This window comes from Pipistrellus kuhlii, unplaced genomic scaffold (genome assembly GCF_014108245.1).
Source record: "Pipistrellus kuhlii isolate mPipKuh1 unplaced genomic scaffold, mPipKuh1.p scaffold_m20_p_15, whole genome shotgun sequence".
Lineage (NCBI taxonomy): Eukaryota > Metazoa > Chordata > Mammalia > Chiroptera > Vespertilionidae > Pipistrellus > Pipistrellus kuhlii.
In genome coordinates, this window is record NW_023425460.1 from 18,093,870 (window position 1) to 18,110,797 (window position 16,928).

General features: G+C 44.7%; 1 protein-coding gene across 7 annotated transcripts in view; it reads left to right on the forward strand.

Annotated features, from left to right (window-relative positions):
• The window catches only part of CCDC6 (coiled-coil domain containing 6), a 126,891-nt gene that overhangs the window by 82,974 nt on the left and 26,989 nt on the right, over positions 1-16,928 (forward strand). For 3 of the 7 annotated variants that reach the window (XM_045581854.1, XM_045581853.1, XM_045581852.1), the window contains 5 exons: positions 287-447; positions 4,608-4,764; positions 7,347-7,486; positions 12,768-12,892; positions 13,907-14,356. In XM_045581854.1, coding sequence (XP_045437810.1) covers positions 287-447; positions 4,608-4,764; positions 7,347-7,486; positions 12,768-12,892; positions 13,907-14,101 — 778 coding nt within the window. In that variant the 3' untranslated portion in view covers positions 14,102-14,356. Of the gene's footprint in view, positions 1-286; positions 448-4,607; positions 4,765-7,346; positions 7,487-8,406; positions 8,485-12,767; positions 12,893-13,906; positions 14,357-16,928 lie in introns of those variants that run through there. The other 4 variants (XM_036438411.2, XM_036438412.2, XM_036438409.2 and 1 more) reach the window with 4 other exon arrangements.

Sequence of the window (16,928 nt, forward strand, 5' to 3'; positions counted from 1 at the left end):
TTAGAGATTTTTTTTTTAGGAATGCTTAATTACCAGTGGCAACTTGAAGGAAAGGGAGGGTGGGTCCTTCATTCAGCTCTGCCCTTTGACCCGAATACCAGGTCAGGGTGACCAGAAGTTCATGTGAAATGGGCAGAGGAGATTCAAGCCACCCTGTGAATTGGTTCTGCAGTTCATTCATTACAGGAGCTTGCTATTGAAACAAGCCCTCTGACTATTATGTTGTTTTATCTTTCAAAGGCAAACAAACAGTTTCTCATTGTTGCAATTTTACTTTTCCAAAAAGGATCTTGCAGGAGAAATTAGACCAGCCGGTCTCAGCTCCCCCATCACCCAGAGACATCTCCATGGAGATCGACTCTCCAGAAAACATGATGCGCCACATCCGGTTTTTAAAGAATGAAGTGGAGAGGCTAAAGAAGCAGCTGAGGGCTGCTCAGTTACAGCGTACGTAGCCTCTGGTTTTCCTGTCTTCTGTCTGCAGAATTAATCTACTTACCAAGTACCAAGGGTGTTACCGACATTTACGATTTGATTTTTGTTAATCAAAGTCGTATTGTATTTCCATTACCAGTACCTCTTTGTCCTGTCATCTTGGAATACGTTATTTTTAAAATTAATTATAGAAGGGCCAGGCAGCTAGTTTAGAATACTTCTAAAAAATAATTCAAGTAATTTCAGGAGGGTCCAGAATCACAGGTAATATTTTTAACCTTCTCCCCTGCGTCCATCTCTAGGATGGTGCTAACAAAATATTGCAGGAGACATCAATATATGTGGGGGGTTTTAATGCAGAGATTAGAGTGTTTATCTTCCTTACGGCTAAATTTTAGCCATAGATAACATTTGTTCATGGCACTTGAATAAGGGCTTTTGAAATTTATATTTGTTATTTTGGAAAAGGTGGGAGTGTTGAGTTGGAAGTCAAAGGAACTAGATTTCTGAGTACTTGATGAGATCATTGTGCATTTGTGTGGGTCTCTCCTATTTCTGCTTTTGAGTTGCTCCAATTTATTTGTTCAAATAGGCAATGTAGTGAAAAGTATGCAGGGGAAAATAAGTCTCTCATTTCGGATCCGCAACCACCCAATTCTGACAATTACCTATTTAAAAAAAAATTTAAAAGATGTTTTATTGATTTCAGAGAGAGAGAGATAAAAATCAATAATGAGAGAAAATCATCAGTTGGCTGCCTCCTGCACACCCACTACTAGGAATTGAGCCTGCAACCCAAGTATATGGCCTGTCTGGGAATAAAATCATGACCTCCTGGTTCATGGGTTGATGCTCAGCCACTGAGCCACACTGACTGGGTGCAATTATCTATTTTTTTATGCATTTTTTCCAGATATATATGTTTGTATAAACTTTTAAAATACAAATAGTAATACAATGAATATACTCTTTGCATCTTTTTGTTTTCACTTACTATATCTTGTAACTTTTCTCTTGCCAACCTATAGAGCTATCTTACTCCCTTTTTTAAAGGACAGCTTCAGTATTTGATTATTTGGTTACACCACAGTTTATTTAACTAGCCCCATACCAATAGATCCTTTTTGCTTGTGTTGCCATATTTATAATGAATGTCTGTATATACATTTGATTACTGTTCAAGAACACCTCCAGGGTAAATTTCAGTGATTTTTAGTTTGGTTTTATTTTCTAAAATCCATTGTAAGCTCTTATTCAGCCTGGGATGGTGCATCAAGAACCTTTAAAAAACACAACGTGGTAGTTTCCTATTGCTGCTGTAACAAAAGACCACACGCTTAGTAGCTTAGAAAGGCACAATTTATTATACAGGAGTGGGCAAAAGTAGGTTTACACTTGTGAGTACACAAAAGTTTATTCTTGTATTATTTTATTAGTCATTGCATCATTTTCCATAAATCGGTATTTTTTTAACCATAAACTTGAAAGTGAAAGCAAACTGTGTAGGTCACCTTTGGATTATGTGGAAACCACCTCTTTGGACTCTGACTGGAAGTCACTCTCAGTTGACTGTCTTGGACCCGCTATTGCGAGGTGGCTGAAGATAGGGGAGCATAAACTGTGGCTCAGAAGGGAGAACATAAGCTGTGGCTCTTATGTCTCAGGGAGCTCTGCGTGAGGGAAGGTAAGAGCTGACTTCTGGAAGTAAGTCAAGTCTCTTGAAATCAGGTGTGGCGGTGTGCCAGCAGAGGGCACCCATGGAGTGACATCTCTCTGTGCCTGGGTCAATAACACCCAGAAGTTTTGACCTGGTTGATGTCTTCTCTATGCTTCTGACTTCTCTGGTTATTTTTTGTTTGTTTGTTTGTTTGTTTGTTTGTTTGTTTGTTTTAATCGTTTACTGATTTTTAACAAGGGAGAGGGAGAGAGAGACATCAATGTGAGATTGTGACATCAGATGGCTGCCTCTTGCACGCCCAGTACCCAGGGAACAAGCCCACAACCCAGGCATGTGCCCTGACTGAGAATCAAACCTGCAACCTGCTGGCGCACTGGGCAATACCCAACCAACTGAGCCACACCGGCCAATGCTGGGCCTCTCTGTTAATTGCTGAACAGCCAGGAAGTCTTCCAGCCATCCCTCCTGCTGACCGGCTTTCTTGTCTGTAGATGATTGTTTAAGGATTCCCCCTGCTGATTTCCCCAGATGTGAAAGGATTGCCGTTTCCTTTGAAAAACTGTTCACCCTGCACTGATTATTCTTGAAGTCTCATGAACCCTCAGTTCTGCGAAGCTTTCTTTCCTATTTATGGAAAAGAAAGGCAACTCGCTCTGACAGCGCCCTTCTGGCTCTGGAAACAATAAGTACTCCGAGGGGCCAATCTAATGCTTCCTGGAGCGCTGGTGAGAAGTGCTACACACGGGCATATTTGGGAAGCAGTAATTTAAATCGTTTATATTAAAAGTGTGCTTTGTAAATATTTTCCCAGCATGCCTTCAATTAAAGGGACTTTTGCCACTGGATGAAGCAGCAGGGTTTTGATTATATGGAGAACAACGGAGGGATTTAGTGTTCAGCGTACATAACAGTGTTTATTAATTCTGGTATTTTTATTTAAATTTCTAAAATAAGGATATCCAGTCGTTTTTATGTGTTCTGAAACGCTGACGCCTTAGAAATCTTTGGATATTTATCCTCAAAAGTCATTATTTGCTTAAAGGACCAGACCTTCACAGAGTTGCTTAAAACTGAAACTAATTCGATGGACTTGGGAGTTGAAATAGGGTCTTTTTGTGGCAGAGAAATGGCCAGTGTGGCATTCAGCTCCTTCCTTCTTAAATTTGGAATGGGCTGGAAACATGGAGAACTCTCTCAGGCGCAATCATGGCCACTTTGACTGGGTAGCTATTTTTCAGAATAGTGAAGTAGATATTACCGTGTCCCCCCCCCCCCCCCTTTTTTTTTTTTGAGGTTTTACTTTTTCCAAACTCATGGCTAAGATAGGGAAAAGGAAGAAGCAGGAAGATGGGTAGACACTGAGTTTTGTGTAAGGTTATTTTGGTTCCTTAGTAACAATAGATTCTGTCTGAGGTAAACCAGAAAAAGAGCGGGGAGGTCATGTGATGGCCGTTTATTGGAATGTGCCAGAATGTTGCCCAGAATAACCTCTCAACGTTGGGCTTGCGAACCAGGGACTCAGCAGAAGGAGATTCTAGAGCCGCATGAAGGTGTCCTTTCTGCATTCCAGATATCTGAGAGAGAGAGAATCCGACCAGGTCCAGTTTCTGCCCTCGGGCTACACAGCTCTGGCCGGGAGATGGATGCAGGAGTGGAGACCTCTACAGATAGGGGTGGGCAGCAGTAGGTTTATAGCTTTAATAGGAATAAATAATACAATAATTTCTAACTGCTAACACAAGAATTAACTGTTTCACATGCCCACCACTGTGAACCTACGTTTGCCCACCCCTGTCTGGCCAGCTCCTCAGGAAGGGGTATTTGTCATAGCCAAGGTGCCATCCCAAGAGCCTGGCTGCTTGCAGGTCTTTGCCTGCTCTCTGACTCGGAAAGGCTGTGAGTGAGTCACACACACACACTCTCAAAAGTAGTAATCTTATTTGACACATGCGAGTTGTTTGCTATGTCAACTTCTAGTTTTTAAAAAGGAATTATAACCGATACCGAGCATGCTGTAGCTCACTGGCCCCCAGGGCACCATGGGTGCGCTGCCAGTGTGATGGCTCTGTAGGTGATTGGCCGTGCTGTGTCTGGAGTGGAGGGGCACAGAAATGGTGCCCAGAGGGCAGCCCGTGGGCTGGCTCTGTTTCCCTGATGGAGCCCTCTCCCCTCGGAGCTCCAGCAATGCAGGAAGCTCTAATAGCTGCCAAGTCCACCATTTCCTCCTCCACCTCAGGCTGCTTAGAAGGCAAGGAAGTGGGGGTGATGATGCCTAAACTCCCAACGCCGCTGGTATTTTTCCCAAATGCAGATCATCGGTAAACTTGGTCACTCGGGGTAAACGCTAAGTCCAGATTTAAAGCATGGGAGAGAGAGAGCTCCTGGCTTGAGACGGTTCTTGTCTGGAGCCGAGGAGCCAGCCGGCTGGCATCTTGGTGAAGGTTTGTATGTGCGCTCCCAGGCCACGTTTTCACGGGGAACTCTGGCTTTTCAGACTCGGAGAAGATGGCGCAGTACCTGGAGGAGGAGCGTCACATGAGGGAAGAGAACCTGCGGCTGCAGAGGAAGCTGCAGAGGGAGATGGAGAGGAGGGAAGCCCTCTGCCGGCAGCTCTCCGAGAGCGAGTCCAGCTTGGAAATGGATGACGAAAGGTGTGCACTGGTCTGAGGAGCCTGCTTCCTTGCTTGTTTGTTTGTTTGTTTGTTTGTTTGTTTTGGTTTATTTTAACAAAGGCTCCAAAAGGTCTCTCTTCACACCCTGTTAGATGTGGAAGGGGATGGTGCTGACATTTACTGGGTCTGATGATGAACACTCCTGCATCAAATAGATGCTAAGAATGGGGGAAATGAAGAAGGGTGACCATTTCCCTTAATCCCAAACAGAGAGGTGGGGAAATGTCCTTCTCAGAATCGTTTGCTGGGGAGAGCAGTGGAGGCAGGGGGATGTGTAGAGAGGCTGAGTTCGCATGTGTTGGTGAATTGGTCCAGTCCCAGGTTATGTCTGTTTTAAGCCTGGGAGAGGCTGAAGTCTTAGATGCAGGTAAGCAAGCCCTGGTACAGCCCAAGCAAACGTGTACTCAAAGCCAAGGAATCAGCAGAAGACAGGAGGTTGTTGAAAGCCAAAGGCTCTCGCCTTAACATTCTTCGTAACTTTTGAGCCTTTCTGCAGCTACTTTAAAAAAAAAATAACGCAATGCGTTTATCTGCTGAAGTGTATCATCAGGCCGCCCCCCCCCCCCCCCCCCCCCCGATTGTCCAACTGAGAAATGGGCTGAAATAAGAGTCAGTCTTTGGTTAACCAGAGAAAGTGGTATCAGCATTTCTCTCTCATCGGGATTTCCCCTCTCTCTCCCCGCTCCCTCCTCCTCCCCCTTCCCACCGTCAACTCTGGGAGTAAGGTGATTGTGAAGATAAGCAACACATTCACCTTGGAAAAACCGCTTAGTCAGCAGAGAAACCCAGCAGTTGGGGATTTAGCCCGTCTCAGAACCAGATCGTTTCTGCAAGGACATTTCCTGTCCTGGATCAGGGGTGCCCTGGCCTTACATGGTCGGTATCACTGTGTGGGAGGGAGACCGAGCCTCCTCCGGGCCCCTCCACAGGCCCAGGAGCCCGTAGCTGAGACCAGGGCCTGCTGGTGCTGGGGATGGATGTCCGAACACACTGCTTGAAAGCATGTGGGCAGTGTTTCCCCAGCAGTGCTCTGCTTTTGTTTCTGCTTCTTACTAGATCCAGGGCACTAACAAGGCTTCGGGCCAATTTACTATGGACAGTGGTATTGTCCTTTCAAGATAAGTTTGAGATTTTTCTGTAGCGAAGGTCTATAATTTCATAATTTTAAAAAAGTATAAAAACAGAGTAACGGGGCATCCTCATTAAAGAATCTACGTATGTATATGCTACCTTGTTTGGTAGAATAAAGAGTATTCGGTCTCAAAAGTTTACATAAAACTATCCTTAACTATTCTTACCTCTGAATTTCATTGATTTCTTTCTGACCGTGTCCCGTTCTCTCTGAAATTCATATCCCCTGAAAACCATTTGGATTAAAAAGCACATCAGCCCTATTAACTTCTTTACTAACTACTTGGGAGGCACCACCGAGCAGATTGTCTGTTCGCGCACACACGGGACCCTGTGCTTGATCTTGAGCCAGCTGTGCTCTGGAATTTCCTCCAACTATGGTGACACTGCTAACGCTCCTTCAGGCTCCAGATAAACATTTTCCCCTCAGAACTCGTATCCACGCCAGGAGGGTTGCTCTATCTTTTGCACGTCAGATCGTTTCAGGCGAGTACAGCTTCCTAATAAAGACATCATCTCCTCTCCCTCCCGGGAATGATGATAGCACATTTGGGAGAAAAATAAAATAGACACTTGAGGCACCTACAAGTTGTGTTTATTCCTTTAAAACCAAGAGGCTGTTTCGCTGCTGCTAGCTGGATGGTAGCATACAAGAAGTCCAGGCCCTGCCTCCGTGGGCCTGCTCTGGAGAGCAGAGAAGAGTCGGTGGTGGGTGTCTAGGGGAGAGATGTATGTCAGATTCCGCAGCCTGGCTTTCTTCCTGTCGAGTAAGCCAGTGGAGTAGCGACAGCGCTAACGTTCTGCTCATGAGCTGGGTTATCAGGGCTGAGATCTTCCCCAGGACACAGGTCTCAGCCTGTTCCTTCCTGAGGCCACGAGGCCTGTGGAAGATAACATACTAGGACATCTCTCACACAGAAATGTATCCTCATCGGCACTCTATTACCTTCTAACGCGTGACTTTGTTAAGGAAGGCTTGCCTTGCACGGGATCAACATTTGATTCACAGAAAGACGGATCTTTAAGCTCTAATTTGATCATGTAGATCCCAGAGGGCTTGTTTGGGTTTGTTTCAAAGAGCAATTTAAATGTGGCCGTGAACACACAGACGGCTCTGTAATTCTTGCGACAGTGGAGGTGGAGTCTGTATAGCTGCTGTGATGGAGAGAAGCCCGGCCTCTCTGTTGGGTGGTGCATCTGTCCCCAGGACCCCATGCTGAACTAGAATCTCCAGATTCCCCAGCCCAAGTTTCTGGGGAGAGGTTTGCTGGGCAGTGACCCCCCTGCAAGAGCCCATGGTAATGGGTGTCTCCTAGCTACAGCATCACTCTCTACACGTTGGGATGGGAACCCCAAGCATTTTCTCAGCAGAGCTCTCTTAAGAATGGTTGAAATGCAGGCGGTCCTGATCATCTCCCCCTTCCTCCTAGGTGTTTTAATGAGATGTCTGCACAAGGACTAAGACCTCGCACTGTGTCCAGCCCGATCCCTTACACTCCTTCTCCAAGCTCAAGCAGGCCCATCTCCCCGGGTGAGTACCTCTGCCCGCTGCTTCTGAGACTGATTTCTGGTATGTTATTGGGCATCGCTGAATGTGTTTCCTTTTATCAGTAAAAGTCTTACAAACAGAGGGAGTGTGTGTTCATGTGTTTTTGAGAAGCATAAAAACAAATCGCTATCAAGACATCATGCTGAGTGAAATAAGCCAATCAATGAAAGAGAAACACCACATGACCTCACTCATTTGTGGATAATAAAGAACATTATAAACTGATGAACCAAAAGATAGATATAGAGACAGTAAAGCAACAGGCAGATTGTCAAATTACAGCAGGGAGGGGAGGAGGATCTGGGGGAGATAATAGATCAACCGAAGGACTTGTATACATGCATATAAGTACAACCAATGGACATAAAACTCTGGGGAGGGAGGGGATGTGTGGGAGGGAGGGAGGGAGGCAAAAAAAAATCAATAAAATATGTAAAAATAAAATAATTAATTAAAAAAAAAGACTGAGTCTTATCTTAAAAAAAAAAGACTGAGTCTTATCTTGTAAATTTTTTTTTTTAATCCTCACCTGAGCATATGTTTTTCATTGATTTTCAAAGAGAGAGAGTGGAAAGGAGGGAGGAGGGGGAGGGGAAGAGAGAGTGACACAGAGAGAAGCATCTATTGGTTGCCTCCTGCGTATACCCCTATGGGAGGGGCAGGCATGTGCCCTTGAACAGAAAGAGAACCTGCAGCTCTTTGGTCTGCAGGCTGACACTCTAACCACTGAGAAAACCGGCCAACTGCCAGGGTTCATCTTGTAATTTTTAAGCGTAAATGTTATAGTGGGAGCTGGTGTTTCTCTCTTTTTAATCTAAAAGGAAATTAACTCCCCAAACTGTTTTTAAAACTGTCTTTGCGATTTTAAATGCTGATGCACTGACTAAACCGTGGGTTGATTTGTAAGATGCATCATAGCATATCTTTTTTTTTTTTAATAGGTTTAATATTTATTTACTTACTAACATGGGAACTAATAAGATGGTGATGCTGCTTCAAAGAGCACTTTGAGGACCTGGGTATTTATTTTATATATATATATATATATATATATATATATATATATATATATATATATATGGACGGTGAAAATAGTCACATTTTATGGCTTTTTCATTATGTTCTGCCTACATAATCTAATTTCTATTCGCCAAAGCATTACCCTAGGCACCGTATTTCCCATGTAAAAACTGAGGATGCAGTGAATCGGAAGCTACTGGTCTCATGGCCAGAAAGTGGTGGGGGAGGCCATGTCTTGTTGCAAAGCCAGTGTTGTTCTTTTTTTCTTTTTTTTTTAAATATATTTTTATTGATTTCAGAGAGAGAAGGGGAGGGGGCTAAATAGAAATATCAATGAGAGAGAAGCACCGATCAGCTGCTTCCTGCACACCTCCCACTGGGATCTGTGAGAGCTATTTTCAGTAGATTGTGAGTGGGACTCGGTCTTCGTACCGGGACATGCGAGAAGGAGCTGGCTTTGCTCCTCAGAAGCCTTTCCCTCAAAGGCATGCGTGTCTTCACCTGACCCCGAAAACTGCCCCCGGGGTCTTTGGGTCCAGGACCAGCACAGCTTGGAGGGCAAGTAAACCGTCCAGCCAGGCAGAACGAGGAAGCAGCAGCGAGGAAGTGGCAGGGCCAGGGTGGGGTTGGCTGGCAAGCGGAGGGGAGGAAGGAATGAAAAGGTAGCAGCCAAAGATCGAGTCTTGTGACTGAAGTGAAGAGGCTGGATTCCTTGTGCTTGCTGCTAAACAGATTTTAAACAGGTCTGGGGGAAGTGTGTGTGTGTGTGTAGTGGGGGGAGTGGAGAAGAGGTGACTGCTTGGAAGGGTTAATGGCAATAAAGGTTTTATGGTTGGGAAAGTGAAAGAGCTCCGTGTGAGGGTGACATCTCATATTGTCTGTTCTTCAGGTTGGCAAAGGGGACGTGCTGCCGTAACACGGGTAGCCAGAGAGAAAGTGCGAGGTAGAAATGGCTTGGTTTTGGGAGTGTAAGACCCAGCCCAGCTCTAGGATGCTGTGGTTGGTGTGTGTTTAAGAGGTGAAATCAAAAGTCCCACAACCAAGCGTGGCTGTGGTGGTGCACCCGCAGGTGTCCGGCGTACTGTCTCTGGCGTCCAACTGCCTCAAGAGAGGCTGTTTGCAAACAAAGACAACTTGCTGTCTGGATCTGTGTCTTGGTCATCACTCCTGTTCCTGCCACAAGGGTATTCCTGAAACTGTTTCTCCTGCTCTCCAGTGGCCTTGACTTCTCTCCCAAAGCTTCCCTTCTCCGCTACTTCTCAGTTTCCCCCAAGGAGCTCTTGGGTTTTATCACCACAATAAAGGTCTTTTTTGCTTTCTCATTTATTGACCTAAAAGGAAGGCATGACTTAGGAAGAAGCAAGATGGAGAGCAGCTTTTACGATTGATGGGTAATGCTGATTCATATTACCTATAGCTTAATGTTCTGTGTGTTTCAGCCTAAAGACATCCTGAGAGGCATGTAATTTCCAGTTCATTAGGTATAATGTTGTGGCCATTGAAAATAAAAATAAATTCAGACCTTTGTTGGCAGCATTAAACTTCTATTATAGCAAGTGCTTTGAAGAAAATATTCTTCCATTTTCATAATTTTTACTTTCAGCAGACCCTGTCCCTGTAGTGTGGGCCTTGCTTGTGTAAATAAGCTATTCAGTTTCCCCTTAAACTACATAAAAAGTAACACCAGGATTTTTCCTTTTTCTTTTAGCCAGGCTAAGTGAGAACATTTGTATCCTATTTTCAGTTCTATAATATCATCAAAATAGATTTTATCTCCTATTTGGCAGCAGATTTACTCCTACTCTAGTCCATTGCAGTCCCTATATACAAGTGCGTCAGCAAAACCCAAATTTTCATGTGTTCTTTTCACTTTCTTTTTTACATTTTATATTTATTTACTTTATTGTTGAAAGTATTAAAGGTGTCCCCTCCCCCCTGCCCCCATTGGCCCCCTTCCACCATGCTCCTGCCCCGTCCCCAGGCCTTCACCGCACTCCTGGGAAGTCTGTCTGTGGGTTATGCATACCTGCGTATGCGGTCTCTGGTTAATCTCTCCCCCAACCCCTCTTCCCTCACTTTGTTTTCTATTGGAAGACTTTGTGGTTCTCAGAGAACCACTTCCTTAGTGGAGTGATGCTGTTCCTGCAGTTTTCATTTCTACTTTAAGCACATTGGTTCTTCTTCCTCCCTTACCATTTGACATTGGCAGTCTTGCATTTTCACCAACTTGTTGAGATACCTTGAATCCTGTTTCACAATTTGAAAGGTAAATTTCCTAGAACTTAGGGAAGATCTCTTTGTTCATTTATATGTGGATTATCTATGGGGAGAGTGTTTTTTGGCTCATCCGTTATTTAAGAAAGAGACATTCCCAATTAGTGTATTTTCATGTGCCCTCATCAAGGGTAAGGAATAATTAAGTTCCAAAAAGGGTGTTCACCACACCCACTGCCCAACATGCACACCCACCGCCCAAATCATGGTATCTGATTCCATTCTCCAGTGATTGCCAGGGTGTATGCTAAATGAGAACTAGTTTCAAGGGGTTACATACTGTATGATTTTATTTCTATAACGTTCTCAATGTGACAGAATCACAGTGCTGGAGAGTACATTGGTCCTTCACAGACGTTAGAATTAAAGGAACTAACACAAAGGAGTTTCCTGGTGGGTGGTGATGGCGCAGTTCTGTGACCTGGTTGTGGTGACAGTGACTCGAATCTGTACATGTGGAGAAACTACATTGAGCTGTACATACACACACACACACACACACACACACACACACACAAATACAGTAAAACCAGGTGACATCCTGTGTCTTCGTCACCTTTATTGGAGCAATACCAGTTTCCTGGTCTTGATAATGTGCTGTGGTTATGTAAGATGTCATTCAGGGAAGCTGGGGGAAGGATTCGTGGGAACCCTGTAGTATTTTTACAGCTTCCTGTGAATTATAAACTATTTTAAAATAAGTTGCACTAAAAGAAGCAAAATCGTTTAAGAAGAGGTTTGAACAGCGGAGAGCTACCAGCTTGGAGAGCTTTTGAGGTGGGCCTTCCTACGCTGGCACTCACTGAGCCTTTCTCTACTGGGTGCCGGGCACTCTCAGCATTTTGTGATGTTAACTCATTTCATCTCCACCACAACCTTGAGGGGCCACTCCGATAATCTCATTTTACAGTTGAAGGAGTAAAAGTCCACAGTGGCTCCGTGCCGAGCGGCAGAACCAGACGCTGAGGTAACGTGGCAGTCGGCTGTGGAGTCTGGGCTCTTGGCCTCTTCCAGGAGGCTGAGTGAGGTCCTGATCGGCCCGGGTGGGGGTTGAGCGGGGGAAGGAGTAAGTTACGAGAAGGTCCTGTATGAAGAGAAGCTATCCCAGGCAAAGGGCACAGTCTGAACTGAGATGTGGAGGTCAGAATCGGGTGACAAATAAGGTCACTGTGGTTCTTCACACCTGCTGCCTGGGACCCTGGTCCCCATAGATTCTGATTCGTTTGCTTTGGGTTGGTCGAGGGCTTTGATATCCACCGACCAGGAACCTCAGGAGACAGTTTGGAGCCAAATGCATAGGGCCAGAGAAGAGAATTATAATAGCCAGAGGAGAGAAGTTTTTTAAATTTGGGTAAACAATAGGAGTCTTTGGAGATTTTTGATTAGCAGTAACATAATAATAATAATAAACCTTGTAATACTAGAATATAAGCTGGGTCTTATTCTTGTTGTTATGAATTGAACTCTCTGAGCTTCTCTTATCTGGTGATAAGGATCCACTTTTATAGCCTTTCTCTTAGATTTCATTGCTTTCATAAGAAATAGGCTTAGGATTGTATATTCCCCAAAGCTGTTCAAAGAAAACCTCTTCTCCCCGCTCCCTGCATACACATCACGGTAAACGGCCACTTCGCTCCCAACGCCTTGGACTTTACCCCCAGCCTCCATTTTGTAAGCTTCATTCTTTTGCATGTGGGTATCCAGTTTTTTCAAACACCGTGTGTTGAAGAGACTACCCTTTCCACATTGTGAATTCTCAGCACTCTTGTTGAAGGTCATTTGACCATGTGTGCATGGGATTATTTCCAGTTCTCTGTTCTGTTCCACGGCTTGACTTTTACATCCCTTGTCACCCAGCAGGCCACTTCCTGGGCCCACTGTGCACCTCATCTATTTCCATTTTTGTGGGTGACGGAGAACTTCTGCATTTTGAAGCCTCCTAAGATGGTCAAGGACAACAGATAGTTTGAGTTTGAAATAATGCTTACAAGGTCTTGTTATATTTCAGGTCTGTCATATGCAAGCCACACGGTTGGTTTCACGCCACCAACCTCACTGACAAGAGCCGGCATGTCTTACTACAATTCCCCGGGTCTTCATGCGCAGCATATGGGAGCATCCCACGGCATCACAGTGAGTACCACGGGGTGGGAAGCAGCCCTTACCCCAGATGGTGGTCTCCCTGGTCCTCCTTAGGAGACCAGGATCGATGCCCTTAGACAGTCACCATTCTTCCTCCCTCTCTCCATTAGTTCGCCTTAAACACTGTATAGAGACTTCCTAATAGTCTGATACCGAATTCTGGTGTTGACACTAAAACTTATCCCTGAAGGAAAATTTCAACTTCGCTTTCCTTCAAAAATCACCCTTGTGGAACTTACTTTGAACTCTGGCCAATGCCTTGATTGAACTCTGGCCAAGTCCTTGCCAAAACCAATTACTGTTAGTTGCCATAATGTCTAGGATATTTATTGTCTGCACCTTCACAGTTCACTGGCCTTCCATATGCTTTCTGAAATTAGCTTTGTTTCTAGTTTCACTCAGGATTTTTTTCTCCTGAAATTAGAAGGAACTTCAAGTGCATCTGGTCAAACCTCACTCAGGGGATCTTTTTTTCTTTAGAACTGATTATTTAGTTGGCTAACAGAGCAATTGGAAATGTAGCTAATCGGGGTTTGAGAGCAAGACTGCATTGACGGTAAATTCCCAGTAAGGAAATCTTGAAACAAGAAACTATTTATTCTCCAAGAGCATTAAGGTTTTTCTGAAGCTGTTTCGCAGTTTGAGGGCTTGATGTAAAAGCAAAAACATTTTTTTTTTGTTTAGCTTAAGCTTCTAGGATATAGAAAACTTTTGTTAGTGATAATGTAAGAGAGGGTGTGACAGCTGAGCCTTAATTTTAGGATTGATTCATTGAAGGGGGGCAAGTCCAGTACTTCGGTCAATGCAAGTCCATAGTGATTTTGCTTTTTCATAGGTGTTAGGCATACACCTAACTGTAAGTTTTCATTACTCGTTGAGAAATCCATAGGGATTGACCAGGAAATCGCTAGTCAACATTTCACTGGCCTCAGCTCTGAGTCAGGCTGTGGAAAGAAATGAGCTGTCTGTCCCTACACTGACCTACTGCTCCTGTCCTTTCCACAGAGGCCTTCGCCACGGAGAAGCAACAGTCCTGACAAATTCAAACGGCCCACGCCGCCTCCTTCTCCCAACACACAGACCCCGGTCCAGCCGCCTCCGCCCCCGCCGCCACCCCCGATGCAGCCCGGGGTCCCCTCGGCAGCCACCACGCAGCCCGCCCCTTCGCAACATTCGGTGCACCCCTCCTCCCAGCCTTAATGCATGTGCTTAGTCTGAATCTCATGTTGGGACTCGTACCTACCGTGGAGCCGTCGACTCAATGCCAAAGGCTTCTTCCCCTGGCATATTTGGATCTGACTTATTTGCACTGAGGTTATCTAGGCTTCACCATTAATTGTGTTGTAAATGTTTGTCGGAAACGCAGCCAGTGTTGTGGGTGACAACACTAACCAGACGACTCTTTCCATCAGTGTTTTACTTGAATCGACACGTGCGTCCATTCCTCGGCTGGAACCTCTGCTTTGCGATGTTCGGTCACTCAGCAGCCGTGTGCCGTTTTTTTTTGTTTGTTTGTTTTTGTGGTTTTTTTTTTTGCTTGGCCCCAGAGCTTCATTTTCCCAGCTTTTAGGTTTGTAAAATAAAAAAGGGATATCTTTTTTTTTTTTTTTTTTTTTTTTTTTTTTATAGTCTTCCCCCACCCCCCATGAATTTGCAGAAAAATTACCGAGCTGTTCTCACCACTCCCCTCTTCCTCCCCCCCGCCATTAGAATGGTGTTTACCAAACATACCAATAACTCAGCACTACAATTTGGAAATCTGGAATGGAAAGTTAGATGGTCAGTGCCCAAGACTGTCCATTGAGCTTTCTACAGATACCCTTTTTATAGATTGTTTTCAGTGTAGCATCCGCCTCGCTTGTAAAAAAAAAACAGCCAGAAGTAACGGGTCACGTGGCTGTCCCTTTTCCGCCTACATGGGATGGGTAATTATTGTATATTAAAGTGTGATTATTACTTTCCTTTTTCTCAATGTTAATCTTCCCAAACTGGCCCCCTTTCACATGCGTCCATTAATGTTGTCCTCCCACTGTGGTTGCCATGGCTGGTTAGAGCGTGCTGTGTGATTTCCTGCTGCAGAAGGCAATGCGATTATAACAGACAACAGCTATTTCCCCCTTCCCGTTCTTGCTTTGTGTTCCCCTGAAATAGAGTTTGAACAAATATTTTAAAGGTGCGAAATTACTAGAAGATAACTATTTGAAATGAATGTTATAGAAATATCTTTGGCATAATGGCCGCACAGTACTTTATTGCTTGGCAGACGAGAGGAGAGGTGTATAGGAAAGTAGCACATTAGCATTGGTGACTGCTTATTTCGCCCAGTATAAGAAGTGCAGTGTGTACAAAGAAGTATATTCTGAATACATTATCCCCATGCATTTAGCACAAATAAATCGTTGGGTTTCACTTCGAAGTGGAACACCGTGAGTCACTCTTTTCTTAAGACTGCAACATCTTTATTTTTTGCTTTTCAGCAGTTAACTGTTTTGTACTTTGGTAGTAAAGTGATTTTTACCACCTGTGTTTGCATATTTATATATGCTGTGGACGAAAATACCTTACCTAGAGAATGTATATTTTATGATGAGAATGTGTATCTGTTGGATATAATCAGAGGACTGAAAGTTAATTTATCAGTAATTTTTAAGAGTCCATGTTTTGTGACAGCCATCTCTTACTAATAGCTAGCTCTTTATGGAACACACTCCTAAAAAATAAGGAACCATGACATTGTAGATATTTAATATTGTACAGTATAGAAACCTCCAGTTTTGCCTTTGAATGCATATTTAAGAGTTACAGACAGATTAAAAAAAAAAAAGTCTTGTTGGATAATAGTGTTTGACTAGCATTTTAAGATCTTGAGAGTAAAAACAATAGGATTTTTCACCTCTTCCTGCTTTCACTCCCTTCCCTCCTCACCCCCAAACTGAGAGCGTCACTCCTCCTTGTTTGGAAGAAATCGTCCGTCTATATAAATTTTATTTATAATGTGTGTGTAATATACATAATCACAGTATAGTTCTCAAACAGGGGGAGAAGTTTGGCGTATTATTGCTGAGGCTTTAGATTTTTAATAGGATCAGACTGGGTCCGCTGAACCCTGAGGATGGCACCTCCCGCTCCCTGGCCCTCCTGGTACATGGCCATTCCGAGGTATTCGGAGAAGGTGGCAACCGACGTTTGCCCTCATGGTACAGTTCTTGGCTTTTCTTAGAGGAGAACCATGGCACATGTTTACAAGAACCTCCTGCAGGATTAGAGTCTTCAGTGCTGTTGGATAGTGTCTCGCGCTCACACAAGGAAGCCCATCGTGTAGTGACCTTCCCTCTGCTTCCCGTCAATGTAGTTACCTCCCGAAAGCACAAAAGTCAGAACGTCGCCAGCTGGAGAACGACAAAGCGCCTGGCGTGAGCCAACCACAGTTCCCGACCAATGCCTTGTAGAGACGAGGTTCTTGACCTTCAGGCTTCTGCCCACACGAAGTGCTGGGGCCCCCAGGCTAGTCATTTCATTTCAAAAAACCAGAACACAGCTCCTGCGGGCGGCACCTGTCACCGCCCATCTGACGTCCTCTCCCTGCAGACAATTCAGAATTGATAGAACAAACACTAACTGCTTCCGGATGTATGCTGTTTCGTGTCTTTTTTTTAAAGTATTTTGTGAGCCCGGATGGAGCCTGCCGCACCTGGGCAATGCCTGCCAAGGCAGATTCAGACCCTGAGCCCAGAGAGGCGAGAGCCCCCTCCCCCGTGGGGAGCTGACTCCCCTTCTTCTTCTCCTCGGGCTCCCCGTGGTCACTGCCATTCCCGTGGCCCACTCGCCCCGGAGAACTCGGGACTGCCTCCCGGGAGGCCTTTGTAAAATCCGTAGCCATCCCGAAGGCCGGTGGGAGCGATAGTAGCTTCATTTTTTTTTTCTGTCTTGCGGACAGAGACCCTCGGCTACCACTGTGCTGCTACTAGGGTAAGTACGTCATTGCCAGATTACCATGCCTTTTTTTACGCGAAACCAAATTCGCTTC